We start from the raw sequence: 15000 nt of genomic DNA, 5'->3' as shown, positions 1-15000 counted from the left end.
GGGAACGAGAGCCAGGGAATGGGAGTGTGTTTGCTCATCTCCTCAAGTGGGAGAACTGACTGCCAATGGCTTAGGAGGCTTTTTCTTTGTTTGATCTGAAAGTTGTAGTTCCACATGGATGAAAAGAAAAGATGGCCACGGCTATTGCGGCCACGGAAAATCCATGTAGATTAAGAGCAATTAAGTTACATTTCTCCGTTTTCTGTGTAGGCAGTGAATGCCGTGTCAAGGAATCATCTCTCTCTCATTTCTCTGTTCTGTGGATCATGCAAAGGGCAAACTGTAATGATGGAGACAGTTATTTTTACTGTTACTAGCACCTCATTTTACGTAGGTCCTAAGACTGTTGCATCATTCTGGAAGTGAGCTAGTCTCCTGAGAGAAAAAAAAAACAATGCTATGGTTTTTCATCAATTGGTGTTGAAGAGCCCCTCACCCTTCCTGAGCTGGCACAGAGTCTGTGTAGCCTTTGAGTGCCAGAACAATTAGTTATGTTAATTACAAGACTCCAGCACTAAATACATTAAATAGGTTGAGCCCTATTGGCTGAGAGCCACGGGGAGAGGGCGTGGCTAAGGGCTCTGACATCAGCCCTCCACTTTGAGTAAGCAAAGAGAGTGTGGGAAAAGACACACGCAGAGCGAGAGAGAAAGAGAGCGAGAGAGACAGAGAGAGAGAGAGAGAGAAAGAGAGAGAGAAATGTACACACATGCCTGAGACCGCAGAGGAGTAGAGACTTGAACATTGAGTCAGAGACAACAAAGGACAGATAAAAGCGTGCGGTTAGAGAAAAGAGAGAGAGAGAGAGGAAGATAACACGGTGCAGAGGACGACAGAAGAGAGAGAGAGAGAGAGAGAGAGAAAGGGGAGCAACGTGTGTGTGTATGCGCGTGAGTGTGTCGCCCTGCCTGGGTCGCCTTTCCCATCTGGCTCCCATCTGTGTCTGTGGTTGGGGAGAGCAGGCTGACTGCAGCCCACATATGTGGGAAGCCTAACACATGCCCAGCATATGAAGGCAAGCGGACAAGGAAGAAAGGAAAGAGAGAGAGAGAGAGAGAGAGAGAGATAGGAAGAAAGACAGACAGAAACGCACACACTTATCCATTCTCTCACTCACTCACTCACTTGAGATAGACAGCAGCAGAGGACGGCAAAGGACACGCTCATCACAACTCTTTTGGAATAAGCCAGGCAAACAACGGACTACCTTAGGGAGGAGGTGAGCTATGCACATGTATTTATGTGTGTGTGTGTGTGTGTGTGTGTGTTGCTCTGTGCTTTCTAATCAGAGCACTCACTCACAGTAGTCTTTGTTAAGGTAGCAGCAGGGATAGCACATGGGAGTGCTCCAAGCACTCAATCTCTGATTCTTTAGTCTATTGCCTGTTGAAATCTGCATGCCGTCCATACCCATATTTCATACCCAGGTGCAGTTCAGCCCAATAAGTAGAGACTATGTAACATTCATTAGGTGTGCACAGCAGTAATATACCTCATGAAAGGAACATTGTGTAGTCTTCCTGTGTGTGTGTGTGTGTATGTGTGTGTGTGTGTGTATGTATGTGTGTGTGTGTGTGTGTGTGTGTGTGTGTGTGTGTGTGTAGAGGTGTGAGAGATGCTGACCTGCATGCGTGTATCGTGCATATTGGCAACACGTGGCACTTTGAGCACAGTGGCGTCCCGTCTCTTTCATACTGTCCCAACGCTTCAGTTTGCGTGAATCATCTGTGAAGCCCTGCGGCCCCTTGCAGTCCTGCTGGGAAGGGTTATGGACAGAGCACAGGGCTTACGGACGGCGTCAGGGGGACACTGGAAGTTGTTTCCTTGAGAGCTTTTGCTAACTAGTAACAGTTGGACTGGCTTCAGAGCTGTGCTGCGAGCGTTGCCTAAATGGCCCATGTGTTTATATGTGTGTCATTAATGCCACTCCAAGCTGAACAAACATGGGAAGGAATGTATTTTCTGAAGCGGCTCCTTTGTGGACTCATAGATTGTGTTGGGGGTGAGAAGGAGATGTTGTTAATAGACAGAGAGAGAGAGAGACAGAGAGAGAGAGAGGCAGAGAGAGAGAGAGACGCGGCTATGTTTTTACGGATGCAGTGCTCCAAATCCCAGTTCATGGAGTACACAACTGCGGAGTGTCAAGACAACATGACAGGAGACGGCTGGACACTGTCAGTCTGACAGAAGTTTGTGTGCATTAATCTGTGTGTGTGTGTGTGTGTGTGTGTGTGTGTGTGTGTGTTATAAAGGTTCCTGTGTATGTTGTTGTTCCTATTTTCCACTATGCTGGCTTCACTGAGTTTTTTTTTATAATTATATTGAAAAATAAGCTTAGACTGCTGGACTGTGAACACTCAACAAGCTGATTGCATGATGTGGAACATGTCCCTTTAAACTGGAATAAATGAGAAACCTCAGCAGTGACAGAAAGAGAGAGAGAGAGAGAGAGAGAGAGAGAGAGAGAGAGAGAGAGAGAGAGAGAGAGCGAGGGAGGGAGGGAAGGAGGGAGGGAGAGTTGGAGGGCTTGCACACGTGCACAGAGCAGCTGTTATCCCCGAACGAAGCAGGAAACACTAGATTTGTTCCAGTGCCTGACTGTAGAGTAACTGTCAGTGTGTGATCTGTGCAGCTACCGATCTTATCTATTCGCCCCTTAGTAAATGATATATGTGTGTGCTTGTGTGTGTATGTGTGTGTGCTTTTGTGTGTATGTGTGTGCTTTTGTGTGTGCGTGTGTGCGTGTGTGTGTGTGTGTGCGTGTGTGTGCGCGTGTGTGTGTGTGTGTGGGGTATTGAATGAAGCGGTTGTATCTGAGGGGTCTGTGTAGTGTTTTTCTGGCAGGGCTCGTGGGCCCATAGAGAGTGACGGTGCAGCAGGAGTCTGTTCACTGCCTCGCGGTGCGGTGCGGTGCGGTGCGGCACGCTCTCTGCATAACTGCTCCCTCGGCGGCGGCCCTCTGATGTGTTGGCCTGTGGCCCCTGCTCGCTGACCCGGAGCTGCTTTTTGTACTCCTCTACTGGTCACTTGGGGCCCCATATGTGTGTGCTTGTGTGTGTGCTTTTTGTACTCCTCTACTGGTCACTTGGGGCCCCATATGTGTGTGCTTGTGTGTGTGCTTTTTGTACTCCTCTACTGGTCACTTGGGGCCCCCAGAGGCCTGAAGGGAAAGGAGCCAGAGGACGTTAGGCCTTGTCAAAGGGGACAGTGGGGCCTCTTGCTGTAACGTTCGCTGGCGCCTGTTGTCTGTGTGTGTGTGTGTGTGTGTGTGTGTGTGTGGCAGGGTGTCTGTGTGTCTGTGTGTGTGTGTGTGTGTATGTGTGTGGCAGGGCGTGTGTGTGTGTGTGTGTGTGTGTGTGTGTCTGTGTGTGTCTGTGTGTGTGTGTGTGTGTGTGTGTGTGTGGCAGGGTGTGTGTGTGTGTGTGTGGCAGGGTGTCTGTGTGTGTGTGTGTGTGGCAGGGTGTGTCTGTGTGTGTGTGTGTGTGTGTGTGGCAGGGTGTCTGTGTGTGTGTGTGTGTGGCAGGGTGTGTGTGTGTGTGTGTGTGCGTGTGTGTTTGTTTGTGTATGTGTGTGCCTGTGGGTTTGTGTGGCAGGGTGTGTGTGTGGGTATGTGTGCATTCATGTGTGTGTGTTGTGGGGGTTAGCTGAAATGCATTTCAAGCTCCCTTTTGCACTATCAGCAGGATCCAGAAGATGTGCCTTATCTGGTGAGTGTGACTGGGGGAGTGTGTGGCGGTGAGAGATGGGGTGGTATTGGGGGCAGCAGGGGTGGCCGTCCAACTGGGCAGAGGCCCAACACACACACACACACACACACACACACACACACACACACACGTCCTGCAAGTGTGTCATCTGCTGGGCCGCAGATTCTGGTCCAGTCAGCCCGAACATGCCTCAGGTGAGGAAGATGGGCCGTCGTTCCCCCAATTCCCCACATTTTTGTCCGTCACATCCCCCACTGCAGCACACGCACACACACACACACACACACACACACACACACACACACACACAGAGACAGAACAAAGATAGAACAAAGATAGTCACAGACACACTCATTTCTCCTTTTGTTCTAGAGCACAGCTGTCTCCTTTGTAGTCCTTATCTCTAAGTCTCAGAGTGTGTTAAGCACAGTTTTATGCACACTGGCTGGGCCCCTCGTGTGTGGCTGTGTGGGTGTGATAAACTGCTCTGCCTGGGCCTCCCTTGCGCCTCGCCATGTGTGTCTGTGATCTGCCAGTCTGTCTTCCTGTGACCCAGTTAATCCTGCCCTCCACCTTAACAACGCCTTAAGCACCACTAAGCCCAGGTTGGCCGGAGGGTACAGGTGGAGGCCAGAAGTCCTGCGACCATAGCCCTGAAGAAGGCACACCAGAAAGCAATTATGGGGAAGCGATTAGCCTCCATATGCCTTAATTCTCCGGGCTTTGGCCTGACAAGAGTTCGACAGATATGCAGATAAATGTAATTTGTCATTTACTATGCTTAGATTTCTTAAAAGTTAGCGAGAAATATATACTGTACAGTCTAAATGAAAACTGTGGTCTGAGGTGATTAGTGAGCCAGGCTAATTACTCACACTGTACTCACAGGAGGACCAACAAACAGTAGTTGACCTGTCAACGCCTCTACCCCCTCTGACCATGGAAAAGGTGTATACAGTAAGATTCAATTCAGTATAGACCCTCAGCAATAACCTATGGCAGATGCTGTAATTATCATGGTGATTGGGTCACCAATGGTTATCCAAATCAGCCTGGCTAGACCAGAGCACAGCAAATCCATTTGCATCCCCTCACTGGGTCACTACTCGTATGCAAAAGCTGCAACTTACGCTGGCATTCACAATCAACAGCCAGAGATTTATAGATTACATTACAATGCAAATGAATAGTCTGCTCAGGGAAACAATCATCTGTGACATTCATAAATCTGGCCAAGATGATTATTAGTAAAAGATAATATTACGCACACAGACGCATTCTTCTCGTCTAATTTCGATCTGTTCCCTTGTGAAATATGCACTGATGTCATTCCTGTTGCTGTGGGTATAAACAAAGCAGCGTTTAAATCAGTCAGCTGGAGTAGCTCGCCGTGCTAGTGCTAGTTTAGCATCCCCAAGCCCGCCTGCCTTCTCCCATGCCTTAAAAGGGGATGAGTCAAGGCACCCCAAACTATTTCGTGAGGATATTAATCCAGTTAGCAAAACAACGTTGTTGGCAGCTCTTCGTTCCTTTCTTTCTTTCTTTCTTTATTTCTTTCTTTCTTTATTTATTTGAAGCTATCTATCTCTCTCTTTCTTTCTTATCCTCAAGAAATGTTCCAAAATATTTTACTCATGTTTTTTTCTTTTTTACTGCTGGCATGACTCAGTGAAATAGTTGTTGTTGTTGTTGTTGTTGTGTGAATTTGAAATGAGAGACAGAGAGAGACAGACAGGGAAAGAAACAGGCAGAGACAGAGTTGGTGAGGATGAGCTCTAAACAGCATTTATCATTCAGAAGCTGCCAACTATGTCCTGCTCAAGTTTACGAGCAGGCTTCAAAACAGCGCCTGTGGCAGTGCACCAACACCTGGCTCTTGCTGGGTGACTTGTGTGTGTGTGTGTGTGTGTGTGTGTGCACAGGAGCAGTGTGACACACCTGGATTTTTCAGGGCACACCTGGTGTGAGTGGTGATGGGGCAGTAAGGCTGTCATTCACAACAACCCCCCCCCCCCCCTCCCCCCCCACACACACAGGTTTATCAGGGTTAGGCAGTGTGCACTGGACTGGACTGGTGTTAAGAGTATGTTTTGTACAGCCGAGCGAGATGTTTTGTCTTTTTCATTTTATGAGGTTGTGTCTTTGAGTGAGTGAGAGTGTGTGTGTGTGTGTGGGGGGGGGGGGGGGGGGGGGGGGGTGCGCACGTGCATTTTCCCTCAGGTCAAGTAGATTGTCAGGACAATGATGAGCACTCACCCCTCTTGTGTGACCTTTGAACCCCGGGAGAGTGTCTGTTGTTTGATTTATGGCCTACTGTGTGTGTGTGTATGTGCGCGTTGTGTGTGTGTGAAAGAGAGAGCGAGAGAGAGTGTGTGTGTGTGTGTGTGTGGTTGGCGTCCCGGTTGTGCTGTATATTTTGATGGGGCCATGTTGCCCGTCTGTTGCCCTGTTGGGGGTTGAAGAATAGGAATCAAACATAAGGACGGCTCCCTGCGCCCCAGCCCATGTTTTTAATGCCTCATGTAATTGCTGGGGCTCGTTTGTCATGCTGCCACCGAAGGAGCCAATCACATCTGCTGGTGGCCTGAGTGATTGATTAGGAAGCAAATCAATTAGTCGCGCTGAGGTGAGAGGCCGGGTAACTCAATAAGCAGATAATCTACTAGTGCCGGTCAAGCAAAGGTTCTTACTTTCTCCCCTGACGCAGATAAACATTAGAGCGTAATGTGTGTACTTCTCTGGCGGACACACACGTTTGCTCAAAGGCGAAAATGGAGCCAAGCCTACCTATTGGGTCTGCAGGCCTACCTGCCTGTGTCGGTGTAAAAGCAACATATCCAGGAGAGCACGGAGATCTCAGGTCTCCCCATGCATACCTCTTCCAAGGTTTGCGCCCACACGGCATATTTGCTGGGACAGACTTTATGGTAGCACTGTGGTGGTTAACACTGCTGGATCTCTCTCTCTCTCTCTCTCTCTCTCTCTCTCTTTTGCCTCTAAGCACTTCTCCATCCCCTTTCCACCCTTTGCCAGACAAGCAAAGCAGACATGCAGACGGGCACTCACACACACACACACACACACACACACACACACACACACACATACACACGCCAGCAGAGAGAGAGAGACAGACAGGTCAAACAGCACAGTGCTGCACTCTTCTGTAAAGGTGCCTGTTTTAGTTGGTGCTTTGCCAGAAAGAGAGAGAGAGAGTGTGCATGTGTGTGTGTTTGTAGGTGGTGTGGAGTGTGTGTTGGCCAAGGCAAACACGACAACCGCTTGACAGTCTTACGTTTCTGATGAAACACCCTGTCTTTTTCCTCTCGCTTGGCGCCTGTAATGGGCCGCCTAATTTGTGCAGCCTGTCTGTGTTTTTCTTCCCTCTGGGATGTCCTTCTTACACACACACACACACACACACACACACACACACACACACACATGGTTCGTTGGGAATTAAAACAAGATATCCCTTGCAATTCACATCTGGACAAAATTTGACTATGCATCTGTGGAAAATATAATTATAATGTTATAATATTAGATTAAATCTGCTCAGCTGTAAATTCCAACAAAATTAGTCTTCCTCATAATCTTAATTCTCATATTTTAAATAGTAATAGTAAAGGGTATGCTTTAAGTTTTACTTCTCAACAACCTTCCTTATCGTAGAGATATAACTCACTGTCCCTGTATATACACACACACACACACAAACACACTCTGAAAATGAGCAGCCACCTCTGAGAGAAGCCTCTTAGTTATTTGCTCAGTTGCCCTCACTGGAAGACAGGGGAAACTCATAACCTGTTGCTGAGCTCTGAGGAGAGCACCACACACACACACACGCACACACACACACACACACACACACGTTGGCAAGGAGGAACAGATGTGTGTGTATTGTCAGTGTGAGGGGACTGACAGGCACCAGGTGCAGCTTTTGTTTCACTCCCTGCCTTAAGTCCTCGCTCTGTGCCGTGTGTATTTGTGTGCGTGTGTGTGTGTGTGTGTGTGTGTCCATGACTGTGTGGTTGTCCCTCTCTTTGCTACTTTGCATTCTCCGGCCCTCCCCTCCCCTCATCCCTCTCTCCCTCCCTCCCTCCCCTGGAACACATTGTCTCTCTCTTGGACGGGGCGGGCGCTCCAGCCTTCTGTCCCTCTCCTCTGACACAGGTGACTGTTGGGGGCCCAGCTGGCCGCCTCTTGCCCGATTAGGCCCATATGGTGAAAAGGACAGAAGGAGAGAGAGGGGGAGGGAGGAGAGGTGGGGGTGGAAAGGCAGAATATCCCCCCCACACACTCTGTCACACACACACACAAACACACTGCTGCTGCTAAGGAGCTGATAGCTTAACCCTTTTGTATCCTTTGCTTCGGGGGCCGTTTCTGTCTGTCCCCCTCTCTCTCTTTCTCTCTCTGTCTCTCTCTCTCTCCCTCTCTCTCTCTCTGCTCTGTCGTTTAGTGAGGTAGTGCCCGGAGGCGGTACAAGGCTTCATATCTTTTGTTCTCGCGTGTTTAAATGATTTCTAAGCACTGGGCCTTTTAGCAGGGTATTTTAATGGAAATTCATATATCATATGAAACAAAGGCGTGCCACTCATTTAAAATACATTCTTTGCCCAAATGCTTTCTATGTTAAGTGCTTTTGCCTGAGGTAGGAAAAAAAGGAAACAGTTTTTTTTATTCTCTCTCGCCGTCACTTGTTTGGGTTGAGTTATCTCCTTTGTATTTATTGTTGAATTAAACATATTTTCCCCAGCCCTTTAAGTCATATACTTGCTGGCCTCATAAAACCTTCAGGAGGCTAAACATTGCTATTAATCGTAATCGTTTACTACCTAATACCTATGCTGCTACAGTGATTATAACTATTGATGTAGTAAATTCAGTCTCTATGCCATCCTGACAAACGATTGGGTTTTGCAATGCCCCTCACAAATAGCATGAGGGTATTATTGTATGTTGTTTTATATTGATCGGACATATCAATTTGATATTTCTGTATCCCGTGCATTTGCAAGCTCAAAGAAGCACATGGACAGGAGAGGAGTCTGAGTCTGAGTGACAGGCCTGAAGTCCTAATACTGTCAAAGCCACAGCGACACCTGCGTGGGCAGCTGACTGTACAAACCACAGGGTCACCTGCAAGCCCACAGAGGGCTCTGTCTCTTGCTGATAAATCCCATGAGCCCAGGAAACAGCAGTATATTAAAAGAGGAAGAATGTAGATTAAATGAGGAAGTATTTACTTGTATCAGACTACTGAATGAACTAGCCTCCCTTGTAATCCAATGAAAGGTCACTGCTCAGCGATACTTCAGACTCCAGATTGCAGATTTAACTTCTTGAAGATTCACCTCTTTGGCCTTTTTTCACCAAATCCTGTCTTGTGTAGGAAGTGACAGATCAAAACAGCCACAGCCATGTGTTCATATTGTCATATTGACAGTCACATGTCTCTGACAAGCGTGAAATACAATAGGCCACCCCCTGGTCTTCGTGTTGGCGCAGGGCTGATATGGTGCTGGGTGTTTGTGTGTGGTGTGTGTGTGTGTGTGTGATCCTTTTTTAAGCACAAGGTCACATAGTAAGTCACTGCGGGCACATGTCAGGACATGTCCTTCAGAGATGTCTGTGTGCGTGTGTGTATGTGTGTGTGTGTGTGTGGTATGAAGCGTTGCTAGGCTCCTGGAAGGCAGTAGAGTGTACGACGCCATCACCTGACGTCCTTCTCCTTCTCTCCGTACTGTATTAGTGCAGCTGTGAGCTGTGAGCTTTCTGGGGGACGGATCTTCATCACTCCCTTTCAGTCTTGTCGTCCAGGTGCTGATTCTTTTTTTTTTTCAGAGGAGTTCATGCCTAGAAGACCCAATTCTTTTCGACATTTCCCCTTTTCAACTTTCTCTCTCTCCCTCCCTCTCTCTCTCCTTCTCCCTCTCTCCCTCCCTCTCTCTCTCTCCCTCTCTCTCACCTGACACCCTATCTCTCCCCAGCTGTGGCTCTGCATGCCTATTTACCCTCAAGGGCAGAGCGCACCTGGAGCACCTGGAGCCTTGCACTCGTCTATCGCCCCCATTTCACCATCCCCCCATCCACTCCCCCTGCTTCTCTTCTCTCACTTCATCCCTATCCCTCCATTCCACCTTCCAAAACAGTATAAGAGGACAAGAGTTTATCACATGCAAAATCTGCTGACGATATCACTTGAATATCATGTGTAAAATCATTTCACTAGTGTAACACTTTCTATGTCACATAGAAAATCATCTGGCTATATCACAGATAAAATCCTTTGAATATTGTCAACATTATTGAAGTTAGTGGACTATGACCTTCGGTCGGAGCTACCGGAAGCTTACTTGCAGTGCAATTTGCACCAAGTAGTTAGCTTTGGTTAGCTCCTATGCAAAAAAAAGCAAAATGCCGTTTTGCCGTTTTAACATAGGCCTACTGATGATCACAAAACCCACTCGAAGTGAGTAGGACAAAACGTCTGCATTTCAGACTCCACTGCAATAGTTTGACAGGTGCAATTATTCAATATCCCCATGTTATTTTCCCAAAAGACAAATTGCATGGACCTGGATCTCCTTATATGGGCAAAGATGGCAGCTTCTTTGTAGGCGAACTTCAGAGGTCTATGCTTGATTAGTGCCTTGTTCCATGTTCCCCTGTGTCTTCTTGCTCTTGTCCAGTGGTTTGTGTTCCCTGATTAGTTTCCTGTGTACTTAAGGCCTTGTGTACTTGCCTTGCTCTATGCTTGCTCATTGTGTTTCCACATCACCGTGCTGTTTGTGTCTGCCTGCTGTTGTGCTGCTCCTCTGCTTGCTTGTGAGTAAAGCTTGTTAGTTCTGAGCTCTATCCTGGTGTCAAGTGTGTTGCGGGGCATTTGGGTCCAGCCAAACCTGAGAGTGTGACATGGCCTGGTCTCTGGTCCTTGTCAGTGGTGTGTGTGTGTGTGTGTGTGTGTGTGTGTGTGTGTGTTGTGGAGTGGAGTCGGTGCTATGAGTGTGAGGGGGTTAAGAGATCAACAGGGCTCAAGAGTGTATGTGTGTGTGTATGTGTGTGTGTGTGTGTGTGTGTGTGTGTGTGTGTGTGTGTGTGTGTGTGTGTGTGTATGTGTCTCTATGTGTGTGTGTGTGTGGTGGGGTATCGGGGTGTCTATACATCAGCTGTCTCCCATCTCCCTTCATTTGTCAGCATTACCGCGGGGAGTGGCAACCGTTTCAGCTGTGTCAAATGAATGCTAAAGATGACCTTTCCTCTGTCTCATCTGATGCGGGGCGGGAAGGGGACCAATTATGGCCACGTCCACAGGGACATGTTGTCCGTTGCCCGAACGCTGTTTGCTGTGAGACGTTGCCTGGACAGGTGGCACACACTCCAGCAGAGAATATTTATTTTCTTACTAAATCAATATTTATCAGCAAGGACGGATGGCAGTTTCTGATGATATTAGAGTGAGTCGCTCGCCGTGTGGCCCCTGGTGTCACAGGGGCCATGTCCCAGCTGCTTTAAGTGTACATGCAATCTGTGTGTGTGTGTGTGTGTGTATTTGTATATGCGTGAGTGTTTGTGTATGTCTATCTTGTTATCTTGTTATTACTACTCTGTGTCTCTTTCGCTCTCTCTCTATCTCTCTCTCTTTGAGTGTGTGTGTGTGTGTGTGTGTGTGTGTGTGTGTGTAAATAATGTGACAAGCAGTCTCCTCTCCCAAACGCCTTGGCCTCAGGTGTGAAGGAGCAGTTGTGTGTTTAGCCAGCCGTAGCCATAGCCAGTGCCTCATGAGGCAAGCGCTGCCCAAAGACAAGAGGAAGAGGAGGAGGAGGAGGAGGAGGAGGAGAAGAGATAGGGGTGAAAGAGTTCAGCCAGAAGCACAAAGATAATTCAAGTGTCTGCACTAACTTAAAATCATATTACTTATAATGTAACAGCACTATACAACATCGTAGACATTAACAGTGCATTTAAAATCAGAATTAGATTTTTTCCTAACCTTCAATAAAAGCCATGGCTGGCATTCCCATATAGCCACTCGGATTATTGAGGTACATTATGGCATATTTTATTTTATTTTATTTTATTTTATTTTGTAATCAGCCAATAGAAATCAAGATTTTTGGCACCCACATACACACCCACATCCTTCTAAATATTTGTTTCTCTCGAACCAACACCAGAACCTTTTTCCAAGGTGTTAGATAACTCAGCCCTGATAAGATAATTTTCTCAACATAAGGGGTGGATACAGGATTAATGTGTGTGTGTGTGTGTGTGTGTGTGTGTGTGTGTGTGTGCACATTTCTCCTGCCGCGTGGCAGAGGCCCAAATGGCTGCCTGCCTCTCCCTCTATCCGCATCCATCCCTCACTCTTTCTCTCTCGCTCTTTCTCTCTCTCTCGCTCTTTTTCTCTCTCTCTCTCTCTCCTTCTCTCTTCCGCCCTTCCTGCCCTCCTGAGAGCAGGGACAGGTGGACAGAAAGCGGGGTGCTCCGCCGAGCTGAGCGAGCCGTCCAAGTTTCCCGAGCACGGGGCACTGCAGGCATTTTCAGACAGGCAGCAGGCAGGGCAGCCCTGAGTCGCTCGGTCGGACAGGCGCGGTGACAGCCAGGGCCCCGCTCAAGAACCGCGAAGAGGGAGGCTCAGGTGCAGCACAGAGGGAGCTGTCAAATCAAGAGTACCAGGGGGCAATAAAGAGTTTACCAATCCCCTCACACACACACACACACACACACACACACACACACACACACACACACACACACACACACACACACACACACGCACACACCTCCTTCAGTCCCTCTTCTTTTTTCTCCGTTTTTATTCAATAAGGTAATAGATTATTCATTTATTGGGCCCATTGTTAATTCATTGCACTCCTTAGCGCTGGGACGGGCCTCCTCTTTGCGTTTGAATCCTCTCTTTGTCCGGACGCTTAATTTCCAAGCCATCGGTTTTATATTGTCTTTTGCATCATATTACGTGCAGCATGTGTCTTTTTTGTGGGAATGACTAAACACTCAGGGAGTGCATTGAAATCAGAGCAATGAAAGTGCAGCGTTAAGAAGTTTTGAGGGGCAATCGCATTAAAGACAGTCACCCTCCCCTCCAAGAAAAAAAAAAAAAAAAAAAAAAAAAACTCATGTGGCTTTATCTTAAGAGGGCGTTGGGTGACCTTTGGCAAGCGGCTCTGTCTTGCCTGTCTATTAAGCAGTGCTCTAAAAGCATTTTCAGCGGGCTCATACACTCTAAATGGAGACAAGAGCCGCCTTCACGCATCTCTGCGGAGACAATGGCATGTCTGATCTACGACGTCCACGGCCCCGGCTATCTGGTGGTCCATTGAGCAGCGATGGCGCATTGAGCCGTGCGGGCGTTTAGTGCTCAAAGGGCTTTGTGGGCCTCGTTAGCAAGCGTGAAATAGCAGGTCCCTGCGCCTTTTCTCTGCGAAAAGGGGACTCAATGACATGCTATTCTTAAAGGCCACAATGGCGCCTTCATTGTAGCCTGCGCTCGGGACTGCCCCAAGTTTTTGGGAGACATCTGCTTTCTGGAAGTGGGGTGGGGGGCGGTGTGTGTGTGTGTGGAGAGGGGGGGTTGGGTCAGACGCTGGTGTTTTCTTGTGTTGTGTTGTGACAAAGCGCAAGCTTTCCTCTCGGTAGGGTGAATATGGTCCAGTGAGTGGGTTGACCACTCTGAGCCATTGTTTTAAGTGTGTGTGTGCTGCTGCATCATTTCAGCTTCTCCTCAGTGCAACATGTTGGGCTTTGGGTTGGCTCTGCACTGCTGATGTTTTATACTCTTTGTATGTCCACAAAAAAGGTTTATGGTGGGAGCTCTTAATCCTGTGGAACCACCAGCTCAATCAATAACAACATTTTCTCTCTCTCTCTCTCTCTCTCTCTGCTTCTGTTGTTGTCTCTCTCCCCTCCTCACTCCCTCCCCCTCCTCTCTTTGTCCATCCTCCATCTCCCACTCCTCCCACTCCTCCATCTCCCACTCCTCCCCCTCCTCCCCCTCTTCCTCCGCTCCCTCTTTCTCCTCCCTCTCCTCTCCCTCTCTGCTCACTCTCTCTGACAGACAGTGGAGAGAAGAAGAAGGTCTCTGCCATGCCCGGTTCCCCTGTGGATGTGAAGACTCATTCCAGACCGGCTCCCTCCGCCATGCCTCCTCTCCCCTCCGTCAACCCCAGCGGCCCGCGGCCAGCCACCTTCTCCTCCACAGCGCGTAAGTGTGCACCACCTGTCTCTCTCTCTCTCTCTCTCTCTCTCTCTCTCTCTCTCTGTCTCTCTAACCTCTCTCTCTCTCTCTCTACTGACTCTTTCTCTCTCTGCATTTTACTCAAGATGTGGTACATGCAAGGGTTGTTTGTGTGTATAAATGTGCTATGTTGTGATTTTAGGAAATTGGATTTTTTCCTCAGTCTGTAGTTAGTGAGCTCAGCTTTGTTAGATATTTGGATAGAATTACGTCCAGTTCTCTAGTGTCACATTAATGAGAGAGGGGCAGTTGTGTTTACTCAGTCTCTCTGGAATGATTTGGAACACTGCTGGTCAGTTCTGGTTGAGTTGCAGCTATTGCCACCTGGTGTTTCCCTGAAGCATTGCACCCTTGAGCAAACTTTCGTTGGTGATCATCTACATTATTTTTCCATTTTCTCAGTTTCCCATCACTGTTTGACTATTTCATGGTCAAGTAATGGGCAGTCTGTTAAATAGGAATAATAATGTCCATTTGACTATTGGTTGGCCCAGCATGTGCTTTAGCTGATAGTTATTATTATTAGCCATTTTTAATTATGTTAACCCTTTCATCAAGCCTGCCCCTGCCCTTATTCTAAACCTGTGATACCCTGTGCTGTCTGACTTTGATTCAGCTCCATGCCATCAGGTTATAATATTTTGTTGTGTTTGTTTGTGTATGCGGATATCTTAATCCACTGTCCAAATGAAGGTTTTGTATTATGATGAAATAGACAGTTAGTTTCCAGTTATTCATATGCTTTATTTTCTGGTCCTAATACATGCATACCATTCCCAACCTTCCCCTTTCCCCATCAGTGGATACATCCATCCATGCCTGTGTGTCCATCCTTAACCTCATCTCTCTCTCTCTCTCTCTCCCTGCAGTGACCAACGGGATGAACCACTCGCCGCCCACCCTCAACGCGGTGCCCTCCCCGCCGCAGCGCTATAGCAACGGCCCATCCTCCTCCTCCTCGTCCTCGCTGGCCAATCAGCAGCTGCCTGCCACCTGTGGCGCACGTCAGCTCAGCAAGCTCAAGCG

General features: G+C 48.0%; 1 protein-coding gene across 2 annotated transcripts in view; it reads left to right on the top strand.

Moving 5' to 3' along the window:
• The window catches only part of cbfa2t2 (CBFA2/RUNX1 partner transcriptional co-repressor 2), a 39221-nt gene that overhangs the window by 13758 nt on the left and 10463 nt on the right, over positions 1-15000 (top strand). Inside the window, exons 1-3 of one of the 2 annotated variants that reach the window (XM_042089849.1) lie at positions 638-1219; positions 13795-13941; positions 14844-15000. The exon at positions 14844-15000 is cut by the window's right edge and continues 85 nt beyond it. In XM_042089849.1, the coding sequence (XP_041945783.1) occupies positions 13824-13941; positions 14844-15000 (275 nt within the window). In that variant the 5' untranslated portion in view covers positions 638-1219; positions 13795-13823. Of the gene's footprint in view, positions 1-637; positions 1220-13794; positions 13942-14843 lie in introns of those variants that run through there. The other variant, XM_042089847.1, reaches the window with a different exon arrangement.

Source organism: Alosa sapidissima, chromosome 4, assembly GCF_018492685.1.
Source record: "Alosa sapidissima isolate fAloSap1 chromosome 4, fAloSap1.pri, whole genome shotgun sequence".
In the NCBI taxonomy this organism is placed as follows: domain Eukaryota; kingdom Metazoa; phylum Chordata; class Actinopteri; order Clupeiformes; family Clupeidae; genus Alosa; species Alosa sapidissima.
Note: the sequence above shows the minus strand (reverse complement) of the source record. Positions and strands in the feature narration are given on the sequence as shown.